Below are 20,229 nucleotides of genomic sequence, written 5' to 3' on the forward strand. Positions count from 1 at the left end.
AAATAATTAAAATAGTAATTAATTAATTAATTAATTAATTAAGTTAATTAATCCTGATTAGATTAACCTAATCACTAATTAAACTAATTAATATGTTTTAGTTAATCTTAGTCAATGACAGTGGGACCCACACGTCAGGTTGACCAGGTCAATGGTCAACATTGACTGCTGACATCACACTGATGTCATGCTGACGCCATCATTTACTATTCTGGATAATGTTGGGATAAATAATTAATTAAATTCCAGAAATTAATAAAATCTTTAGAAAATCATATCTTTTAATCCGTAACTCGGATTAAAATATTTTCAACATGAAAGTTGGTCAGAACGACGAGACGATTCCGGATACGCAACCTGTTCGTCCGCCACACACCCCTAACCTATCGAACTCACAACTTTCCCCCTCCGGCTCCTCTTCCCGAAAACACGGAACACCGGGAATACTTTCCCGGATGTCTTCCCCCTTCGTCGGTATCACCTCCTACCGCGTTAGGGCACACCTAGCATCGATACTTGTCATGTCATGCATCGTCATGCATCTGTTTGCATTGTATTCATTGTTTCTTCCCCCTCTTCTTCCGCTAGACACCGAGACCGACACTGCTACTGCCCAGTTCGACTACGGAGTTGACGACCCCTCTCTCCTCGTCAGAGCAACCAGGCAAGCCCCCCCTTTGATCACCAGATATCGCCTACTCTTCTCTATACTGCTTGCATTAGAGTAGTGTAGCATGTTACTGCTTTCAGTTAATCCTATACTGCTGCATAGCCTGTCCTTGCTACTACTGTTGTTACCTTTACCTGCTATCCTACTGCTTAGTATAGGATGCTAGTGTTCCATCAGTGACCCTACACTCTTGTCCGTCTGCCATGCTATACTATTGGGCTGTGATCACTTCGGGAGGTGATCACGGGCATATACTATATACTTTACACTATTACATTACCTGTGGTACTGTTCGGAGATGGGGGCTGAAAGGACAGGTGGCTCCATCCCGGTAGAGGTGGGCCTGGGTTCCCGACGGCCCCCAACTGTTACTTTGTGGCGGAGCGACAGGGCAGGTTGAGACCGCCTAGGAGAGAGGTGGGCCTGGCCCTGTTCGGCATTCGCGGATACTTAACACGCTTAACGAGATCTTGGTATTTGATCTGAGTTGGCTACGAGCTTATACGCACTAACCATCTACGTGGGAGTAGTTATGGGTATCCCGGCGTCGTGGTATCAGCCGAAGCACTTCAGACGTCAGCGACGGAGCGGTGCGCGCCGGATTGGACTGGAACGCCTGCTAGGCTAGGTCTGCTTCCGGCCGCCCTCGCAACGTGCATGTGTGCTATGGGCGATGGGCCCAGACCCCTGTGCGCTTAGGTTTAGACCGGCGTGCTGGCCTCTCTGTTTTGCCTAGGTGGGGCTGCGACGTGTTGATCTTCCGCGGCCGGGCATGACCCAGGAAAGTGTGTCCGGCCAAATGGGATCAAGCGTGTTGGGTAAGTTGGTGCACCCCTGCAGGGAAGTTAATCTATTCGAATAGTCGTGATCTTCGGTAACAGGACGACTTGGAGTTGTACCTTGACCTTATGACAACTAGAACCGGATACTTAATAAAACACACCCTTCCAAGTGCCAGATACCACCGGTGGTCGCTCTCTCTCAGGGTTACGAGGAGGGGATCGCCGGGTAGGATTATGCTATGATGCGATGCTACTGGAGATGCTACTGGAGATGCTACTTGGAGATGCTACTTGGAGGACTTCAATCTACTCTCTTCTACATGCTGCAAGACGGAGGCTGCCAGAAGCGTAGTCTTCGATAGGACTAGCTATCCCCCTCTTATTCTGGCATTCTGCAGTTCAGTCCACCGATATGGCCTCCTTACACATATACCCATGCATATGTAGTGTAGTTCCTTGCTTGCGAGTACTTTGGATGAGTACTCACGGTTGCTTTCTCCCCCCTTTTCCCCCTTTCCTTTCTTTCTGGTTGTCGCAACCAGATGCTGGAGTCCAGGAGCCAGACGCCACCGTCGACGATGATTCCTACTACACTGGAGGTGCCTACTACTACGTGCAGGCCGCTGACGACGACCAGGAGTAGTTAGGAGGATCCCAGGCAGGAGGCCTGCGCCTCTTTCGATCTGTATCCCAGTTTGTGCTAGCCTTCTTAAGGCAAACTTGTTTAACTTATGTCTGTACTCAGATATTGTTGCTTCCGCTGACTCGTCTATGATCGAGCACTTGTATTCGAGCCCTCGAGGCCCCTGGCTTGTATTATGATGCTTGTATGACTTATTTTATTTGTAGAGTTGTGTTGTGATATCTTCCCGTGAGTCCCTGATCTTGATCGTACACATTTGCGTGCATGATTAGTGTACGATTGAATCGGGGGCGTCACAAGTTGGTATCAGAGCCGACTGCCTGTAGGAATCCCCCTTCCACACTCCTTGGCCGAAGTCGAGTCTAGACGTTGCAAAAACTTTTACTAACATGACTGTGTGTCTTACGGGCACACGTCGCCATTGGGTGGTAGTAGGATCTTTTACTCCTCGGCCTTTACTCTGGGACTCTGATCTCTCTACTATTTGGGTTAAATGAATTTGCTAACTCTAAGATTAGGATCTCGTGATCGCATCCACCCGAAGAGCCCCTTATTGCAGAGGATCGCCTGCTACATCAGAAGATTCCGAAGATACTCTCTGATGTTCTCTCGAGACTTGTGCCCATCACTTTGGCTATTCCTGACCACCGATAAATCCGTATGGATAACTACTTACACTTCCCATTCATACGATCATCCCCCATTGATCTTGTTATTACAAGATACCCCGAAGTTTTCTCTATTGTTCCGAGAATACTTTGTGCCTACTGCCTAGCAGTTCTTTGCCACATGAATACCCCTTCGAATAAATCCTCGCACTTGTCGAGTATCCGCTCATCCCTAGTTGTTCATGTGTTTCACAAAAGTCTTCGAAATAATATTCGATCTTCCGAAAATCCTTTGGGGCCTTTGGCTCTTGAAATTCTTGCTTGCTTGCATTATGGATAATCCCATAAGTCTCGTAGTCATATTAACATTCCTTGTCATTACCATTTTGAGTCTGTTGACTCAATATGTTTGCGAATACACGCAATCATCATTGATCCTTATAAATTACTTTTCCGGCTGAGCTGCCATTCTTTTTACTGGAATTGGTTCTCAACCAATCCAATTGTCTTTGATTGTACCCTACGGCTATTCAACTTATCCACCCCTAATTAGAGCATTGCTTCTGATCCCTTGATTTGGAAATCATAATTCCTTTGCATTTGACAATTGAGTTAGTCAGTTGTTTCTATAATCTGCTTCCTCTAGTTGAGTATTGATACTCACATCAGATCTTTTATGGACCGCTATATCCTTGGTTGGATTATTATCCGACAGTGTCCTTCATATTGAATAACCTTGTGAGCCTTTACATGGGTATATAATGCCTTTGGTAAATTGTATCATCTGCTTTTGAACAATGCTCTACTTTCGAGCTTGTATTATTTACTCGGAAGTTTGTGGTATATGTTTCTAAGATGCCCTGATGGGTTGAACCTATGCCTTCCGTAATCTGTGTGAACTCGAAAGATTTCACGGGTCAAACTTATCTGGTATTGCACCAGGTAAAATTTTAAACAACTAATGTCATTTTCGAAATACGAGAGGTGAATGAAGGTTATGCATTAAAGAAGTGGGAGTCGACCTTGAACTTTGTGTTCATGCCCATGGACACGATGTAGATCCTATCATGGAAGCTTCTTGTAACTATTTCCTTGATATAATATCCTTTGGTATCAGTGAATTGATCCTTTGCAATCGTGGTTCCGACCATGTCCTCCTTTAAATACCATTTCCTGTGCAAGTTTAAGCACTTGTCTTCTATAGAGCAATACCCCAGTCCAACCTCTACTTGGATCTGTCGTCGAGTATTACCCCCTGGTATCTCGAGATTATCATGGAACTGCATGACTTCTTATGAGTTATTCATCAAGTGCTACCTTCCCACTGATTCTAGTTTTTCACGGGCTCTGAGTTATTAAACACTCAAAGACACCGATGACTGAACCGAGTCCGCACTACGGTTCAACATCTCTTCAGTAAGCTTCTATAAGTACGAGTTTGTACCCGATCACACCATTCCTAGCCTATTTGGCTATATCATTGTCGTGATGATTCTAACTGTGCTACCTGGTCCTTCTTCTCGGAGCACAAATTTCGACGGTGAGCTAATCTTACAATCGATCTTCCTCGTCATACCGTTCGCCTTGAACAACAATCCTGATTTCAAGTTTGTGTCCTACCGATGGTTCCAATAACCTTCCGCTACTCATTCCTTTGACTTAATGTCGTCGCTGATTGATTACGTCTTCATGGAATCTCTCGACAAATGTGTCGTGATCATCATGACCGTTCTGAGCTCTTCCAGGATATCAATTGAGTTCATGATGAGAAATACCATCCTTGCCCTTGATGATTTGTGTTATCATTGACCACTTTATTGCCTTCCCACCAACACAAGCTTGTTCGTGTTTGGTGTTATACCTTGAGTTCCTTGTTATCCAGTAAATGTTCTTCTTTACCTTGGAACATTAACATCTCTTATGTCCTCAATGTTGTGAGAATTTCACCACCTCTGGAGAATTCTTGATACAAGTGATACTTATCACCATCACCATTCTTTTCCTGGTCACCGTGTTATTTCTAAACACCGACAAATGGACTGTGATGTGTAATCCCAAAACTTCTAGCAACCCTATTGCTTTGAAGTTAATGGTCGTTCGTTCATTCTTAGACTGTTGATTATTGAATCACCATTTTGACATTGGTCGTGCAACCCAACCCATATTTCGGGTGCACCTTTCAACCAATGTTTAATTGTGTATGTTTTCCTCGAGCTTACTTCCTTATATCATTTGATCTGACAAATGTTATCTCCTTGTTCACTTAATTATGGAAATCCATCTTTTGGAAATCTCGAAGAATTGTCGTTGAGTTCATCATCCACCTCCTTGTCCTCTCCTTGGGATAATGATGAACTCTTGTTAACGGAAATCACTTCATGGTTCATTTCCCGAGAATCTTACAGTGTTATCCCATCAATTTGTGTTGCACCTTTCTTCTCAGGCATCCTGAGCCCGAGGTATCCTGACACCAATCATACCTGAACCTTGGTCAGATGTGATGGTTTGAACATATTCATTGGTCTTTAACCCGATAAGGTGATGTCATCCTAACACACCTGCCCGGAGGGCCTATTGTTATAGTTCTTCCTTTTAGCAGTGTTAGTCATTCTTCCGTGAGGAAATTGGAAGACTTATTCTATAAGTTGTTCCTGATGGATCCTTTGTGTTTCCAAAGTCTGATCTTCACCTAATGACCATGTCAATGCTATCTCGAAGCATGCCTGTGGTACTCCGATTTTCAATAAGAACATTTGAAGCCCAATGCTAAATGTTTCTTGCTCAATTATCCAAGCACCGTTGTATGGGTAATGTCATGAAATTTCTCTCCCCTACCTAAGGAGTTTTCTACATAATATCCTGTCATGGATATCATGCTCTGCTTGTCCTTGGGAAGGATATACCCCTGATATACGTGTTTAAGCACATTTTCCTTCCCGTTGTTTTGTTCAAACTTACTTGTAAACTACTTAACCGAGCAGTGGTAATCCCCTGCTTAGGTAAACACCTCGGTGTACCTTCCTGTCTGGTGTAACCCTGTTTCTACTGTTGATGACTTCCGGTAACCGCCGATGGACGAGAACTTTGCCTATTGGTCCGCCTCGTTCAACGAGCAGGAAAATGGTTCTCTTCGTCCCTCGCCCTTGGTACCGACATTGTTGACAACAAAACCGACAGGCTATCCTCTGACATACCTTGTTATCTTGACCGTGCAAATATTAGCGCCTTCCCGCTTTTAACCCACATGGTGGGCCCATAACCCACGGTTCCACAGGATCGAAACCTGACTCTCCTGTACAACCCTGTTTCCAATGGTTATTCCCCACGCTTGGCTTCGTATTTAATTCATGGGCCACCTTCCTAGTGCTCTATTATGGTATCTGACGCAATACCTACTCTCGCTACTCTGAGCCCCTTTCTCACTCTGGTTCAGGCCTCGAGCAACTATCTATCCGCTTGGAACCTCTTATTGTACCTTCGTACCTTACTCTCGATGTATTTTATATGTTCAACTCGAGAGATACTCTTATGCTGATTCTTGGGTTAACCCCCAGATTGTTCCCTCATAAGCCTTTTTGTCGTAGCCGAGCTTCTCCTTATTGATTCGTTAGTACGTTGGAGATCCCGAAGAAAGGATGACGACTCTATCATGATGACCTGGAGCAGAGAAATGAAGACTTCAACGTAATGGATCCACCTCTTCGAGAAGAGCAACCAAAGACGAGAAGATTCGTTAGAATTTCGTAATCAAATCTTTCCCCCTTACACTACCACGTAAATCTCGGGACGAGATTTCTTGTAGTGGAGGAGAATTGTGACGCCCGGATAATTAAGCTACAGTGATCCCACGCTAATGGTGCCACGTCACCACGATTACTGCTGCTAAGCTATCATTAGGACAAAACCGGTCCAAAATTCAAAATTCAAATTAATGATAACAATAAAGGTTTTCAAAAATTAAAACAAAAATGTTTGGATTGTACTAAATATTACAAAGGTAATTATGGTGCAACAAACCCATTTTTATAAAATGCCTAAGTAATTTAAAACGATTTAAAACAGAAGAGTAAAATAAATAAAAGGTATAAAAAAACAAAAGAAAAGGGACCCCCCCAATGGGCCAACCGGCCCAGCTGACAGCCAGGCCAGCCCACTGGCCCAGCCGGCCGACCCACCCCACTCCCTTATCCCCTCACACCCGCTAACCCTAACCCCCCGTCGCCCCACTTTCCCCCCCCTCTCGATCCAATCTGGATCGAGGAGACCCCCACTCCCTCGTCCCTCTCGCCCCCCCCCCCCCGATCTGGATCGGGGCTCACCCCCGACCGCACCTCGCCCCGCCGCCACACGTCGCTCACCGCCGTCCTCCACCTCCTCCCCGTTCCTGGACCGGGAAGTGCCCCCGACGCCGTGCGCCGCACCATCGCCGCCCGGAGCTTCGCTCCTCGCTGGACCTCCCCGACCGCCTCCCCACCGGACTGCCTCCTCCACGCCGTCGTCGTCCTCGGCCTCCACCACGAGCACCACTGCCCTGGACCCTACATCCCTCCGTGAGCGCCATCCCCATCTCCCTCTCTCCCCGTCGTCGCTGTTGCCGTTCTCCGCATGAGCACACGCTCACTCGCCGTCGCCCCTCGCCCGTGCGTGGCCACGCGCCCGCGCTGTCCCGTCGTGGTCACCGCCCCTCTTGGCTCCAGCGCGTGCGCACCGCACGCACCCGTCCCCGACTTCTCCCTCGCGCGCTCGCTTGCTTCGGGCGACGCCCGCTGCGAACCCCCCCCTGAGCTCTGTCCACGCCCGCGCTTCCCTGGAGCGCGTCGGCACCCGCGCTTGCCGTCACCGGCCACGGCCACCACCGAAGCCCCCTGCTACCCGTGCCTCCCGCTCGCCGGTCCGGTCCCCACTCCGGCCACCACCCGCGGCCTCCTCCTCCCCGCGCTACTCCTCATCGTTGCGCCCCGCGGCCACCTCCGCTGCCTCCCTTGGCCGGCGCCTTGGCCGCCGACGCCCAGCCGCGTCGGGCCATGGCCTCTGCCTGCGGTCGGGTGCCCGTAGCGCCCGTTCGGGCCACCCCGCACCCGTCGCCCATTATGCCCCAGGGCCTATGACATATGGGCCCGCCCCAGAACGATTTTATAAAAAAAGAATTAAAAATACATATATTAAATAAATAAATAATAATTAAAATAGTAATTAATTAATTAAATAATTATTAAGTTAATTAATCCTGATTAGATTAAACTAATAACTAATTAAACTAATTAATATGTTTTAGTTAATCTTAGTCAATGACAGTGGGACCCACATGTCAGGTTGACCAGGTCAATGGTCAACGTTGACTGCTGACATCACACTGATGTCATGCTGACGTCATCATTTACTATTCTGGATAATGTTGGGATAAATAATTAATTAAATTCCAGAAATTAATAAAATCTTTAGAAAATCATATCTTTTAATCCGTAACTCGGATTAAAATATTTTCAACATGAAAGTTGGTCAGAACGACGAGACGATTCCGGATACGCAACCTGTTCGTCCGCCACACACCCCTAACCTATCGAACTCACAACTTTCCCCCTCCGGCTCCTCTTCCCGAAAACACGAAACACCGGGAATACTTTCCCGGATGTCTTCCCCCTTCGTCGGTATCACCTCCTACCGCGTTAGGGCACACCTAGCATCGATACTTGTCATGTCATGCATCGTCATGCATCTGTTTGCATTGTATTCATTGTTTCTTCCCCCTCTTCTTCCGCTAGACACCGAGACCGACGCTGCTACTGCCCAGTTCGACTACGGAGTTGACGACCCCTCTCTCCTCGTCAGAGCAACCAGGCAAGCCCCCCCTTTGATCACCAGATATCGCCTACTCTTCTCTATACTGCTTGCATTAGAGTAGTGTAGCATGTTACTGCTTTCAGTTAATCCTATACTGCTGCATAGCCTGTCCTTGCTACTACTGTTGTTACCTTTACCTGCTATCCTACTGCTTAGTATAGGATGCTAGTGTTCCATCAGTGACCCTACACTCTTGTCCGTCTGCCATGCTATACTATTGGGCTGTGATCACTTCGGGAGGTGATCACGGGCATATACTATATACTTTACACTATTACATTACCTGTGGTACTGTTCGGAGATGGGGGCTGAAAGGACAGGTGGCTCCATCCCGGTAGAGGTGGGCCTGGGTTCCCGACGGCCCCCAACTGTTACTTTGTGGCGGAGCGACAGGGCAGGTTGAGACCGCCTAGGAGAGAGGTAGGCCTGGCCCTGTTCGGCGTTCGCGGATACTTAACATGCTTAACGAGATCTTGGTATTTGATCTGAGTTGGCTACGAGCTTATACGCACTAACCATCTACGTGGGAGTAGTTATGGGTATCCCGGCGTCGTGGTATCAGCCGAAGCACTTCAGACGTCAGCGACGGAGCGGCGCGCGCCGGATTGGACTGGAACGCCTGCTAGGCTAGGTCTGCTTCCGGCCGCCCTCGCAACGTGCAGGTGTGCTATGGGCGATGGGCCCAGACCCCTGTGCGCTTAGGTTTAGACCGGCGTGCTGGCCTCTCTGTTTTGCCTAGGTGGGGCTGCGACGTGTTGATCTTCCGCGGCCGGGCATGACCCAGGAAAGTGTGTCCGGCCAAATGGGATCAAGCGTGTTGGGTAAGTTGGTGCACCCCTGCAGGGAAGTTAATCTATTCGAATAGCCGTGATCTTCGGTAACAGGACGACTTGGAGTTGTACCTTGACCTTATGACAACTAGAACCGGATACTTAATAAAACACACCCTTCCAAGTGCCAGATACCACCGGTGGTCGCTCTCTCTCAGGGTTATGAGGAGGGGATCGCCGGGTAGGATTATGCTATGCGATGCTACTGGAGATGCTACTGGAGATGCTACTTGGAGATGCTACTTGGAGGACTTCAATCTACTCTCTTCTACTTGTTGCAAGACGGAGGCTGCCAGAAGCGTAGTCTTCGATAGGACTAGCTATCCCCCTCTTATTCTGGCATTCTGCAGTTCAGTCCACCGATATGGCCTCCTTACACATATACCCATGCATATGTAGTGTAGTTCCTTGCTTGCGAGTACTTTGGATGAGTACTCACGATTGCTTTCTCCCCCCTTTTTCCCCCTTTCCTTTCTTTCTGGTTGTCGCAACCAGATGCTGGAGTCCAGGAGCCAGACGCCACCGTCGATGATGATTCCTACTACACTGGAGGTGCCTACTACTACGTGCAGGCCGCTGACGACGACCAGGAGTAGTTAGGAGGATCCCAGGCAGGAGGCCTGCGCCTCTTTCGATTTGTATCCCAGTTTGTGCTAGCCTTCTTAAGGCAAACTTGTTTAACTTATGTCTGTACTCAGATATTGTTGCTTCCGCTGACTCGTCTATGATCGAGCACTTGTATTCGAGCCCTCGAGGCCCCTGGCTTGTATTATGATGCTTGTATGACTTATTTTATTTGTAGAGTTGTGTTGTGATATCTTCCCGTGAGTCCCTGATCTTGATCGTACACATTTGCATGCATGATTAGTGTACGATTGAATCGGGGGCGTCACACATAGAAAGGAACAGCAGGACTTCTATGAGACAATTTTGTTGGACAAGAAGCCCATAGTGTGTGATATGAGGTGGGTCGACTAGACCTACATTAAAGAAAATGAAGAACACTATCCTGGAGTGCAAGACAGTTTTGTTGCATGTGGAGTTGCAGATTTTGTTGGGCAAAAGCTCACCAACTGGAATGATGAACTCATTATGCAATTCTACTCCACAGCACACTTCTATCCAGATGGGAGGATAATTTGGATACTGAAGGTACAAGGTACCAGTCAACCGTTGAGGAGTGGGCACAACTGATCAATGCCCCAAAGGAGAGTGAAGATGACTTGGATGTCTATGACAAGAATAAGATGGACCACAATTCCATGGCACACATGTACAAGGAGATCCCAGACAAAGCCATTGAGACACATAAGTTTAGGTCAGTCCACTTTTTTCTATCAGGGCTGCCAACAATCAACTACATCCTAAGGCACACTCTGTTGCCTAAGTCTGGTGACCACAACATGATTAGAGGGCATGCAATCAACATGTTGCATTTGTTTGATGTGCCACAGAAATTCAAGGTCATGAGCCTTATGGTTGAGACCATTAAGAGGACAGCAGCAGATCAAAAGAGAAGCTGTGGATATGCCCCTCAGATTCAGGAGTTGATTAACTCAAAGATGGGCACAGGAAAATATCTATTGGATAAGGAACATTTTCCTCTTTATCCAGACTTTGAGGACAATCAGGTTGTCATGAATGAGAATGAACCATCATCAGTACAAGCTCAAGAGAAGAAGGAGAAGGCAAGGAAAGAGAAGGCTGCCAAGATGCCAACTCAAGAGGAGGCATCTGAGTACTTTCTGAAGAACAAGCAGGAGCAGCTTGGTTACTTAATAGCATCAACACTGAGGATTGAGAAGGGATTGCCCACCCTAACTCAAAATCAGCAAAGCTTGGAAAGAATCATGGAACAAAAATTCTATGATCTAGATGTCAAAGTAACTAAGATTCAGTCAGTTGTGGAGCAGCTACAGGATGACATGCAGGAGAGGAAGGGCAAGACTACCACTAATGTATTTGCCAGAGTGCCTAGAGCTCAGAGGTCAGCTGCAGTGCCTGTGCCAGACACCAGAGCCACATCATCTGCACCAGCTACAGCTCCAGTGCAACCAGCTCCATCACCAACTCCTCCAGCTCCCTCTACTTCAACTGAAGCCTTCATTCTTGGAGTTCTCCGGACACCACCACCTGAAGATCAAGCCTGAGAGTCGATCTAGCACTATGCATTTTTTATGAACGTTTTGGTAACTTGTTGCCAAAGGGGGAGAAAATGTATAGATCATAGGCTTCGAGAGAGAGAGAGAGAGAGAGAGTGTGTTGCTTTTGTTCTCTCTTGCTTTAGTGGTTAAACTTTGTTTGCTTTTGATTGCTTGAGATACTATGCTGTTTTTGTGAGACATTGATGATCATGTGTTTGATCATAAGCTTCACTTTGCTTGGTGATGAGTGCATGTATTCAATCTTTATCATTTTGAGCGCTCCACCAAGATGTATGTGACATGGAAGAGTAACCCATGAGCCTAATTCCTTGTGCATTTGCAGTCCAAAGCAAATCTTAAACTATGCACAAATTTAGGGGGAGCTTTTGCTTATCACATACTTCTCAAAGCGACGATGTTTTTCAATCTTATTATCATTTTTTGAAACTTTGATCTATATGTTGTCATCAATTACCAAAAAGGTGGAGATTGAAAGTGCAACTATCCCTAGGTGGTTTTGGTAATTCATAACAACATATAGCTCATTGAGCTAATGCTATTCCAAGACTATTATTTCAGGAAAGCTTAATGAATGGCATGCATGGATGATGAAAGTGGATCCCTCAAAATACTAATGACAAAGGATTGGCTCAAGCTCAAAAGCTCAAGACTCTTCATTTTACATTTTAGTGATCCAAGATCACATTGAGTCTATAGGAAAAGCCAATACTATCAAGGAGGGACGAGGTGTTGCTTAATGAGCCTCTTGCTTCATGTGCTTGGTGATATGCTCCAAAAACCTCAACTACTTTCTCACATCCACAAATGACCTAAACCTAAAGCCAAAATCGATCACACCGATTCTTCCTATCCGGCGCCACCGAGTTCTAATGTCATAGCCACTGCCACAAATCCTAGGCAAATCGGTCATACCGATAGGGATCTTGGTCTCACCGAGATGGGATTGTAATCTCTCTGTTTCCCTTCGTAATGTTTCGGTGTAACCGAAGTGAGCGATCGGTCCCACCAAGATTGCAATGTAAACTCTCTGTTTCCCTTTTGTAACATTTTGGTCTCACCGAAAAGAGCAAATCGGTCTCACCGAGTTTACCTGACCAACTCTCTGGAAAGCTTATTATCAAAATCGGTCTCACCGAGTTTGTGTAATCGGTCTTACCGAGATTACGTTATGCCCTAACCCTAACCATATCGGTCTTACCGAGTTGCATTTCGATCCCACCGAAAATCCTAACGGTCACTAGGTTTACTAAATCGGTCCGACCGAGTTTGATGATTCGGTCCCACCGAGTTTGGTAAATTGTGTGTAACGGTTAGATTTTGTGTGGAGGCTATATATACCCTTCCACCTCCTCTTCATTCGTGGAGAGAGCCATCAGAACAAACCTACACTTCCAACTTACCATTTCTGAGAGAGAACCACCTACTCATGTGTTGAGGCCAAGATATTCCATTCCTACCATATGAATCTTGATCTCTAGCCTTTCCCAAGTTGCTTTTCACTCAAATCTTCTTTCCACCAGATCCAAAACCTATGAGAGAGAGTTGAGTGTTGGGGAGACTATCATTTGAAGCACAAGAGCAAGGAGTTCATCATCAACGCACCATTTGTTACTTCTTGGAGAGTGGTGTCTCCTAGATTGGCTAGGTGTCACTTGGGAGCCTCCGACAAGATTGTGGAGTTGAACCAAGGAGGGCAAGGAGATCGTCTACTTCGTGAAGATCTACCGCTAATGAGGCAAGTCCTTCGTGGGCGACGGCCATGGTGGGATAGACAAGGTTGCTTCTTCGTGGACCCTTCGTGGGTGGAGCCCTCCGTGGACTCGCGCAACCGTTACCCTTCGTGGGTTGAAGTCTCCATCAACGTGGATGTACAATAGCACCACCTATCGGAACCACGCCAAAAACATCCGTGTCTCCAATTGCGTTTGAATCCTCCAAACCCTTCTCTTTACTTTCTTGCAAGTTGCATGCTTTAATTTCCGCTGCCTATATACTCTTTGCATGCTTGCTTGAATTGCGTGATGATTGCTTGACTTGTCCTAAGATAGCTAAAATCTGCCAAACTCTAAAATTGGGAAAAGGCTAAGTTTTTAATTGGTCAAGTAGTCTAATCACCCCCCTCTAGACATACTTCGAGGTCCTACAACATTGCGATGCCGTCCGCCATCGTCCTAGAGGATGATGACGAGGAGGAGATGGTGGATGCTGGCAATGCCTAAGGGGCCGAGATGCTGGTCTTGAGCCTGGCTGCTCTACAATGCCATTAGAGGTCGACGAGTACCTGCGTTGAGGCTACTGTCGCACCAAGGGTCTCCAAGTCCATCGTGCATAAGCTAGTTCAGTTGCATTGGATTTGAAGGGATTTAAGGGTATTATCATCGATTAAACTCCCCTGTTAGTCAAAATCCTTCCCAATTCCCTTGTACATGCCCTAAATAGATATAGTCGCTCACCCCAAATTGAAGCCTAAATCATGCTCGAAGTTTAATCGATGGGTAGTCGATGCCTACATGACTACATCGATCCGCATGAAGGTGTGGAGAGAGGGCTTACCGTGACCGTCAGAGCCGTGGCAGAGAGGTGATGAATCAGTGATGAAGTCGGTGTTCGTCGTCCAGATCTTGCCTTCTACGATGGTCGTCGCCCCCGATGAGAGAGTCGCGAGAGGGGAGAGTGAGCGGTGAGAAAGGCGTGAGGGGATTTATGTTGCGGCATCGGGAAACAACGCAACGTCTCCCCGCGTGTCCCAACGCATGCAGCTGTCTGCACTCGCTTGCATCACTCTGGTTTGACTTGCTGGAAACTGCCGATTCGAGTGTCCCCGCATAGCCATGCCTAGCTATGCTCTAAACATCGTGTCATGCGGACTAAACAGTTCTAATATATGCCGCACTTTGGGCATGTTTGAATGGCAACCTGGAACTGCCCTATCAAATTATTGGCATTGACCCATAGGCTAGGCTTATGTTTGGATGCCTTTCAAACTTCATATCTCAGGCAATATTTTGGTCACCCTGTCATATTTTGCGCCCGCGGTTGGCGATTCGCCCACGTTTTGGTATAGCCGGTGCAAGCTCAACCCAAACATCCCTTTGTTTTGATCATCTAAGTATACTCCTCTTTACTTTGTACTACTTGCCAAATTGTATGTTTTCTTGGGTCCAGCTAGAATGATGTCACTTGTAAATTCACAAAATCAAAGTCCTTTTTCATCGATTGAGTTCAACAGCTCCCTTCGTCTTTGAAATACAGCCACTTCGAACCAAACCAACGTTTCTAACTAGTCTCCCAGACTCCCACTCGAACATCACAATTCATGGCACAAGTAATTGGCTGCGATTTTGCGAATTCTCAGTCAGCTTCGCACCATATATGCGTTTTACTTCAAAACAATTTCGGAATTTCCGGACCGCTCGTGCCCTTCAACCTGTTTGTTGAGTTGCTCTTCAGTCGCCTGCGCCACAATCCCACTGGAGCACGAGACCACACTGGCACACATCCCACAGCCACCAGGTGCCGGCCGCCGCCATGGAAAAAACCAGCAGCTCCTCCACGGCCTCCCCAGTCCGCTCACCGCCACCGGAGCCGGCCGCGGAGGCACAACCACCTCCTCCTTCTTCGCCCCCATCACAGCTTCCCGCTGCCGATCTCTTTCGCCTCTCGCCGGATAACCCAACCCCAGCTCACCCCCTTCCTGCTGCACCTACAACTAGTGCTCCTGCGCCATCTACCGGCCCCTGTCGCCTCTCGCCGGATAACCCAACCCCAGCTCCTCCTCTTCCTGCTGCACCTACAACTACTGCTCCGGCGCCATCTACCGTCCCCTTTCGCCTCTCGCCGGATAATCCAACCCCAGCTCCTCCCCTTCCTGCTGCACCAACAGTTACTGCTCCGCCGCCGGATGGCGCCGACGATTCCTCTTCACCGTCGCCTCCCTCGCCTCCAAAGGCTCCAACGCATCCACCTCTTTCCACCACCGATCCTTCTCCTCCCCTCCCTCGTGGGAACCAAACATCCGCGCCGCGGCGGACACCCCCTTCTCCTCCCGCTCGCGCTCCCGCTCCAGCAGCACCATCTCCACCAGCACCGGCGTCTCCGGAAGCTAAACCGGTGCAGGAGGCAGATGAAGTGCCCGGCGAATCGGAGAACATGGCGCTAGCCCTTGCGCTAACCCAAAACGAAGCAGTGATGCCGCCGACGCCGCAGAAGGACGCGGTCATGGCTGAATCCCCGACCGGATCTCCGCAGAAGGAGTCGGCCCTGACCATAGCGAAGCTCCTCTCGGCCGAGGACCCCGCGGCAACGGAGGCCAAGCCGGCCGCCGACAAGGTAGCACCTGCGGTAGTCACCGAGTCAGTCGCCGGCGGCGGCGGGGGCGGAGGCGGAAGCAAAGTCGGAGTGGGTTCCAAGAGATGGCTCCTTAGAGGGCTCCCAGATAGAGTACGGCTCACGGAGCTGAAGAGGGCTGAGCTAGGGTTTAAGGTTTCAGCTGCCGTGTTCTGCTTGATCTCGCTCTCCGTCATGTCGGCTGGCACTACGCCGGGCTGGGCTGGTGACTCCTTCCGCCGCTACAACGAATACAGGTTGCTCTGAATCTGGAACACAAGCTCAAAATCACCCAATTTTAGGTACAACATTTGTTGTGCTTGTTCTTGGCGTAGATTGATGTGTCTGTGAAATGCAGGTACACGCTTGCTGCGAGCGTGATGGCTTTTACATACTCGGGTTTCCAATTAGTTGCAGAAGTGCGCTACCTTGTCACGGGGAGGCGCATAATTGGAGGTCCCTGGGGCAACTACTTCAATCTCGCCATGGATCAGGCAAGAATGAACAAACTCCACTTCTGAATGTCTTGTACTTAATTTCATGGTATTTGTGAGGTCTATTTGCTTGTTTGTTTAGTTTACAGTAGCATAACGAACCGTGGCACATTGCAAGTTTGGGCCCCTGATAATTTGGAAGCCAATTTTGCCAAAACTAGATTACAAAGTAAAACAAGCTGCGTAGTGTAGTGACCATTCATTTATCTGAAATTTGTGCACTCATGCCTTAAAGCTTTATTGATGACAGATGATCTGTAAGTCTTCCTATTTCAATCAAATGTGAATTGTCATTGTAGGAGAACCTTTTTGAAAAATTGTTTGTGAAAGTGATGTAGTTGTTGAGACGACAATGCCTCTGACTAATCAAGTTCTTACTAATGTTATCTCTGAAATGATAAAGATTCCTGCCTACTCATGTCAGTTGTCACGGGGTGGGGCTCACACTTCTCCTTCAAAAAAGGCAGGGGGGGGGGGCTAGTCCCTGGTTGGTCAAGTTTTTTCATTCTTTATCATTTAGAGTAGTGTCGGAACCTTAATTTACTTTGCTTTAGGGCATCTCTAGCCGAACCCCTATCCTATAACTCCTGAAATGCTCCCCCAAACCATAAGTCCTCAAACATGAGTAGTTAAGATAGGGGCAGACCTAACTGAACCCCTATATTTAACTCCCTAATTTTCTTTGGACTAATTCTTCCACCCCTTGTCACATACAATTCAAACAATTGCATGGTGTTTCATCAATCATTTGAATGACTCAAATTCACCATATGCAACAATTCAACCACAAACATACATGTAGTTCATCTGGTCGAAACAATTCAAATTAACACATGCATATACTTCATCAAATAGCCATCAAATCAATCTAGTTTGATCCAAAAAACCACAACATGGCATGTCTTATGTCGTGGACCAAGCCCTATCAAATGCATACTACAATAACTCAAGTACTAACGTGCTCATCACCACCACGGGCACCACCATGTCCACCACCATCACCACTACGGCCGACCTCTAATTGGGCCAAGATCTCCCCATGAGTGAATTCCCAATACCTCCTTGCCGTGGAATCAATCGTGCTCAGGTTCATGAACATGATAGCATGCTCTTTGGCCTTCTTCTTTTTTGCAAGCCTCTCATCCTCGAGTGCAATCCTCCGCTCCTCCGCTCCCACCTTCTTTGCTTTCTCCATCAACTTTGCTCTCCACTTCTCATCCTCCATGAGCTTGAGCTCGTTCCACCTCGCCGCCTTTTCTTCTTTGCATTTGGTCGCCAAAGCTTTCTTGGTCTCAATCATAGCACAAAGCTCCTCTTTGTAGGCGCCGCCGCCTCCATTCTTCTTCCTCTCTCTTGCAATCTTTTGCCCATCCGGCCTTTTGTGAGGATTTTCATCCTCCTTGTCATCGGCTTCAACGAATATGCTAATTTGTGACCTCTTTGGCGTGGTTTCGGAATTCCTCCGGATCCACTTCTCATTGCCAACTAGTTCCTTGTAGCAATGGTACAATGTGAATGCCTTGCCACCGCCCTTTTTGTTGCGTTGTTTGTATAGCTCTTGGATGGGAGGCCCATCGTGGTTGGCACCCCACTCGGTGGTGCATGGTTGACCTGATCAATGCAACCGGACCATCGGTTGCATTGCTCTTGGATCACACTCCACCGGTGGGAAAGTGAGCCTCGAGTGCGGCGGGGAATGGACGGTTACATTTTACAATAGTAGTCTTCAATCCTACTCCAAAACTTCTCTTTTGTTTGACTCATACAATCAAGGCATTCATCCAAGCAAAGTACAAAGCAATGTCCTCTTCTTGGTCGTACTTCATTGTCCTTGACCTCTTGGTGCTTGATTGTGTCTCCATGGGATCATCGACCTCCACTCCGGGATCATCCTCCTCCTCGCTCTATTGTTCTTGATCATACCGCGCACCATCATAATCGAGATCGTCAGAGGCTGAGTATGTGTGGTGCATCCAATTGAGACATGAAAGTTGCAACATCATGCTCCTCCACACTACAATCAACAACAACAAGCACATCACAAGATCGCCGCCGCAAACCATCACCAATATCCTTCGCAAAAAAGAAAAGCACAACTTTACCTCTTGGGTATTGTCGTCGAACACTTGGTGGCCATGGACCTCGGCCGCGGCTGCGACGGCCTAACGTGCCGGAGGAGGAGATGGGGGTTGCCGAAGAAGGGCAGCTAGGCACCGGACGTGGGGAAGGCGTCGGCGTGGACGCCTTTACTTTTCTTTGCCCCCGCCTTGGTGAGGGCCTTCCCGGCCGCCGTCGGCTTCCTCGCCCGCTTTCCATCGGCCGAAGCACTGGTCATCCATCTTCGCGGCTGGCGCGGCCTTGCCGCCGACCTTTGTTCACGGCACGGATCCGCTTCCTTGACGCGGACGGTGACACGGTGGTCGGCTCCGGCGGCTTAGCGTGCGGGCTTGAGGAGGAGGTTTGCGGTCCCATTCCTGTCTGAATCGGGGTTTCCAGTGACTAGTGGCGACATTGCGCGGCGGTGGCGGGAAGACGAGGTGCCGCATGCGCGATTTAGGAGGGGTGGAAATTTTGCTGAGAATTGGTTGTGGCCACTTAAAAACGAGAGAGTTGGCAAGGTTTGGGAGTTTTGAGGAGTTAGCTGGATAAGAGTTGGGCTAGGTGTGGTTAACTCCTCAAAAGAGAATATTTTGAGGAATTAACCCTTTTTAAGGGATCGGCTAGAGATGCCCTTACTCTGATTACTTTTACTTGCTCTCTTCTCTTTTTGGTTTTCACATGTTTCTGTTGGCTTTCATCTCTAGCCTACCGTCGTATCATTGAGGGTTCTATAGGCCTTGTTTCAAAATATGTGTTGCAGTTGTTCCTAAATTTCTGTGCTTAGTCACATCTCTAACATTCAGTTATGACTTTATGCACAAATTTGAAGTTGCAAGGCAACATTATATTAATTAACAAATATAAGCTGCAAGCAAGTGGCCGGATGTAATTGAACTACTCGTGCCAATATTGCAGGTATTGGCTTACCTGCTGCTGTCAGCGTCTTCAGCAGCGCTTTCTCGCAATGATGTGTGGGTGTCTAGATTTGGCGTGGATCAGTTCGCCAAACTTATCAATGCCTCAGGCTCAATGGCGTTCTTAGCTTTCATTGCACTTGGTCTGAGCTCCATCATCTCTGCTCGTCGTGTATTCAGCTCAATCCCTTAAACCTGTGGTGTGCATTACTGATGTAAATATTATGCTCTAGATGTACGTTGGCATGCCACCTGTGTGACCCTTTTTCTCTGCAACTTATGTTGCTGGTTGTGTCGCAACCATACATTAAATTCAAGACAGACTGTTCAAACACGGGTGGATGTACAAGTATATGAGCTTACTAACTTGGGGACCTATGATTCTGTAAGAAAATGTTATAGAGCCCTAAGGGATTAAAAGGCGTTATGGGTGGCCACTGCAGTGCCAATGATATGTTCCTGTATTTGGTGAAATTTTCCATTGATTCCTGTATGTGCTGAAATTGTCCATGTGATTCCTGTATGTGGTGACATTTTTCATGTGAATCCCGTATGTTAGTACATCTAGTTCTCCACAGGTGAGCTTAGCTTGGTGAAATTTCAGCATAGGAGTTCATAAGTAAGCAGTGCCAGTGACATATTGAGGTTAAATGCTGACAGTTTCTTTTAACTTGGGTAAGAGGTAGCAGGTTGTAATTGTATTGTAATTATAAAGACCGTATGGACACTTAATCTCTTCACCTCTAGGGCTTGTTTGGAAAATTGTTTCATAAAAAGTTTTGTACTTGGTTCAGATTACAGGGCTGTTTGGTTTGTGACTAACTTTGCCAAAGATTGCCACACCTAAGGTTAGACA

General features: G+C 47.6%; 1 protein-coding gene across 1 annotated transcript; it reads left to right on the forward strand.

Annotated features, from left to right (window-relative positions):
- The first annotated feature begins 14,941 nt into the window (after nt 1-14,941).
- On the forward strand, nt 14,942-19,847 carry LOC123070274 (CASP-like protein 4A3). Its single transcript, XM_044493388.1, has 3 exons — nt 14,942-16,122; nt 16,224-16,359; nt 19,375-19,847. The coding sequence occupies exons 1-3, from the start codon at nt 15,068-15,070 to the stop codon at nt 19,564-19,566; spliced, it is 1,383 nt and encodes a 460-aa protein (XP_044349323.1). The 5' UTR covers nt 14,942-15,067; the 3' UTR covers nt 19,567-19,847.
- The last annotated feature ends 382 nt before the right edge of the window (nt 19,848-20,229 follow it).

Source organism: Triticum aestivum, chromosome 3B (assembly GCF_018294505.1).
Source record: "Triticum aestivum cultivar Chinese Spring chromosome 3B, IWGSC CS RefSeq v2.1, whole genome shotgun sequence".
In the NCBI taxonomy this organism is placed as follows: domain Eukaryota; kingdom Viridiplantae; phylum Streptophyta; class Magnoliopsida; order Poales; family Poaceae; genus Triticum; species Triticum aestivum.

Coding starts and splice junctions, on each gene's coding strand:
- LOC123070274 (XM_044493388.1), top strand. CDS start 15,068: ATGGAAAAAACCAGCAGCTCCTCCACGGCCTCCCCAGTCCGCTCACCG. Junction 16,123..16,223: donor CGCCGCTACAACGAATACAG/GTTGCTCTGAAT, acceptor TGTGAAATGCAG/GTACACGCTTGCTGCGAGCG. Junction 16,360..19,374: donor TCAATCTCGCCATGGATCAG/GCAAGAATGAAC, acceptor CCAATATTGCAG/GTATTGGCTTACCTGCTGCT.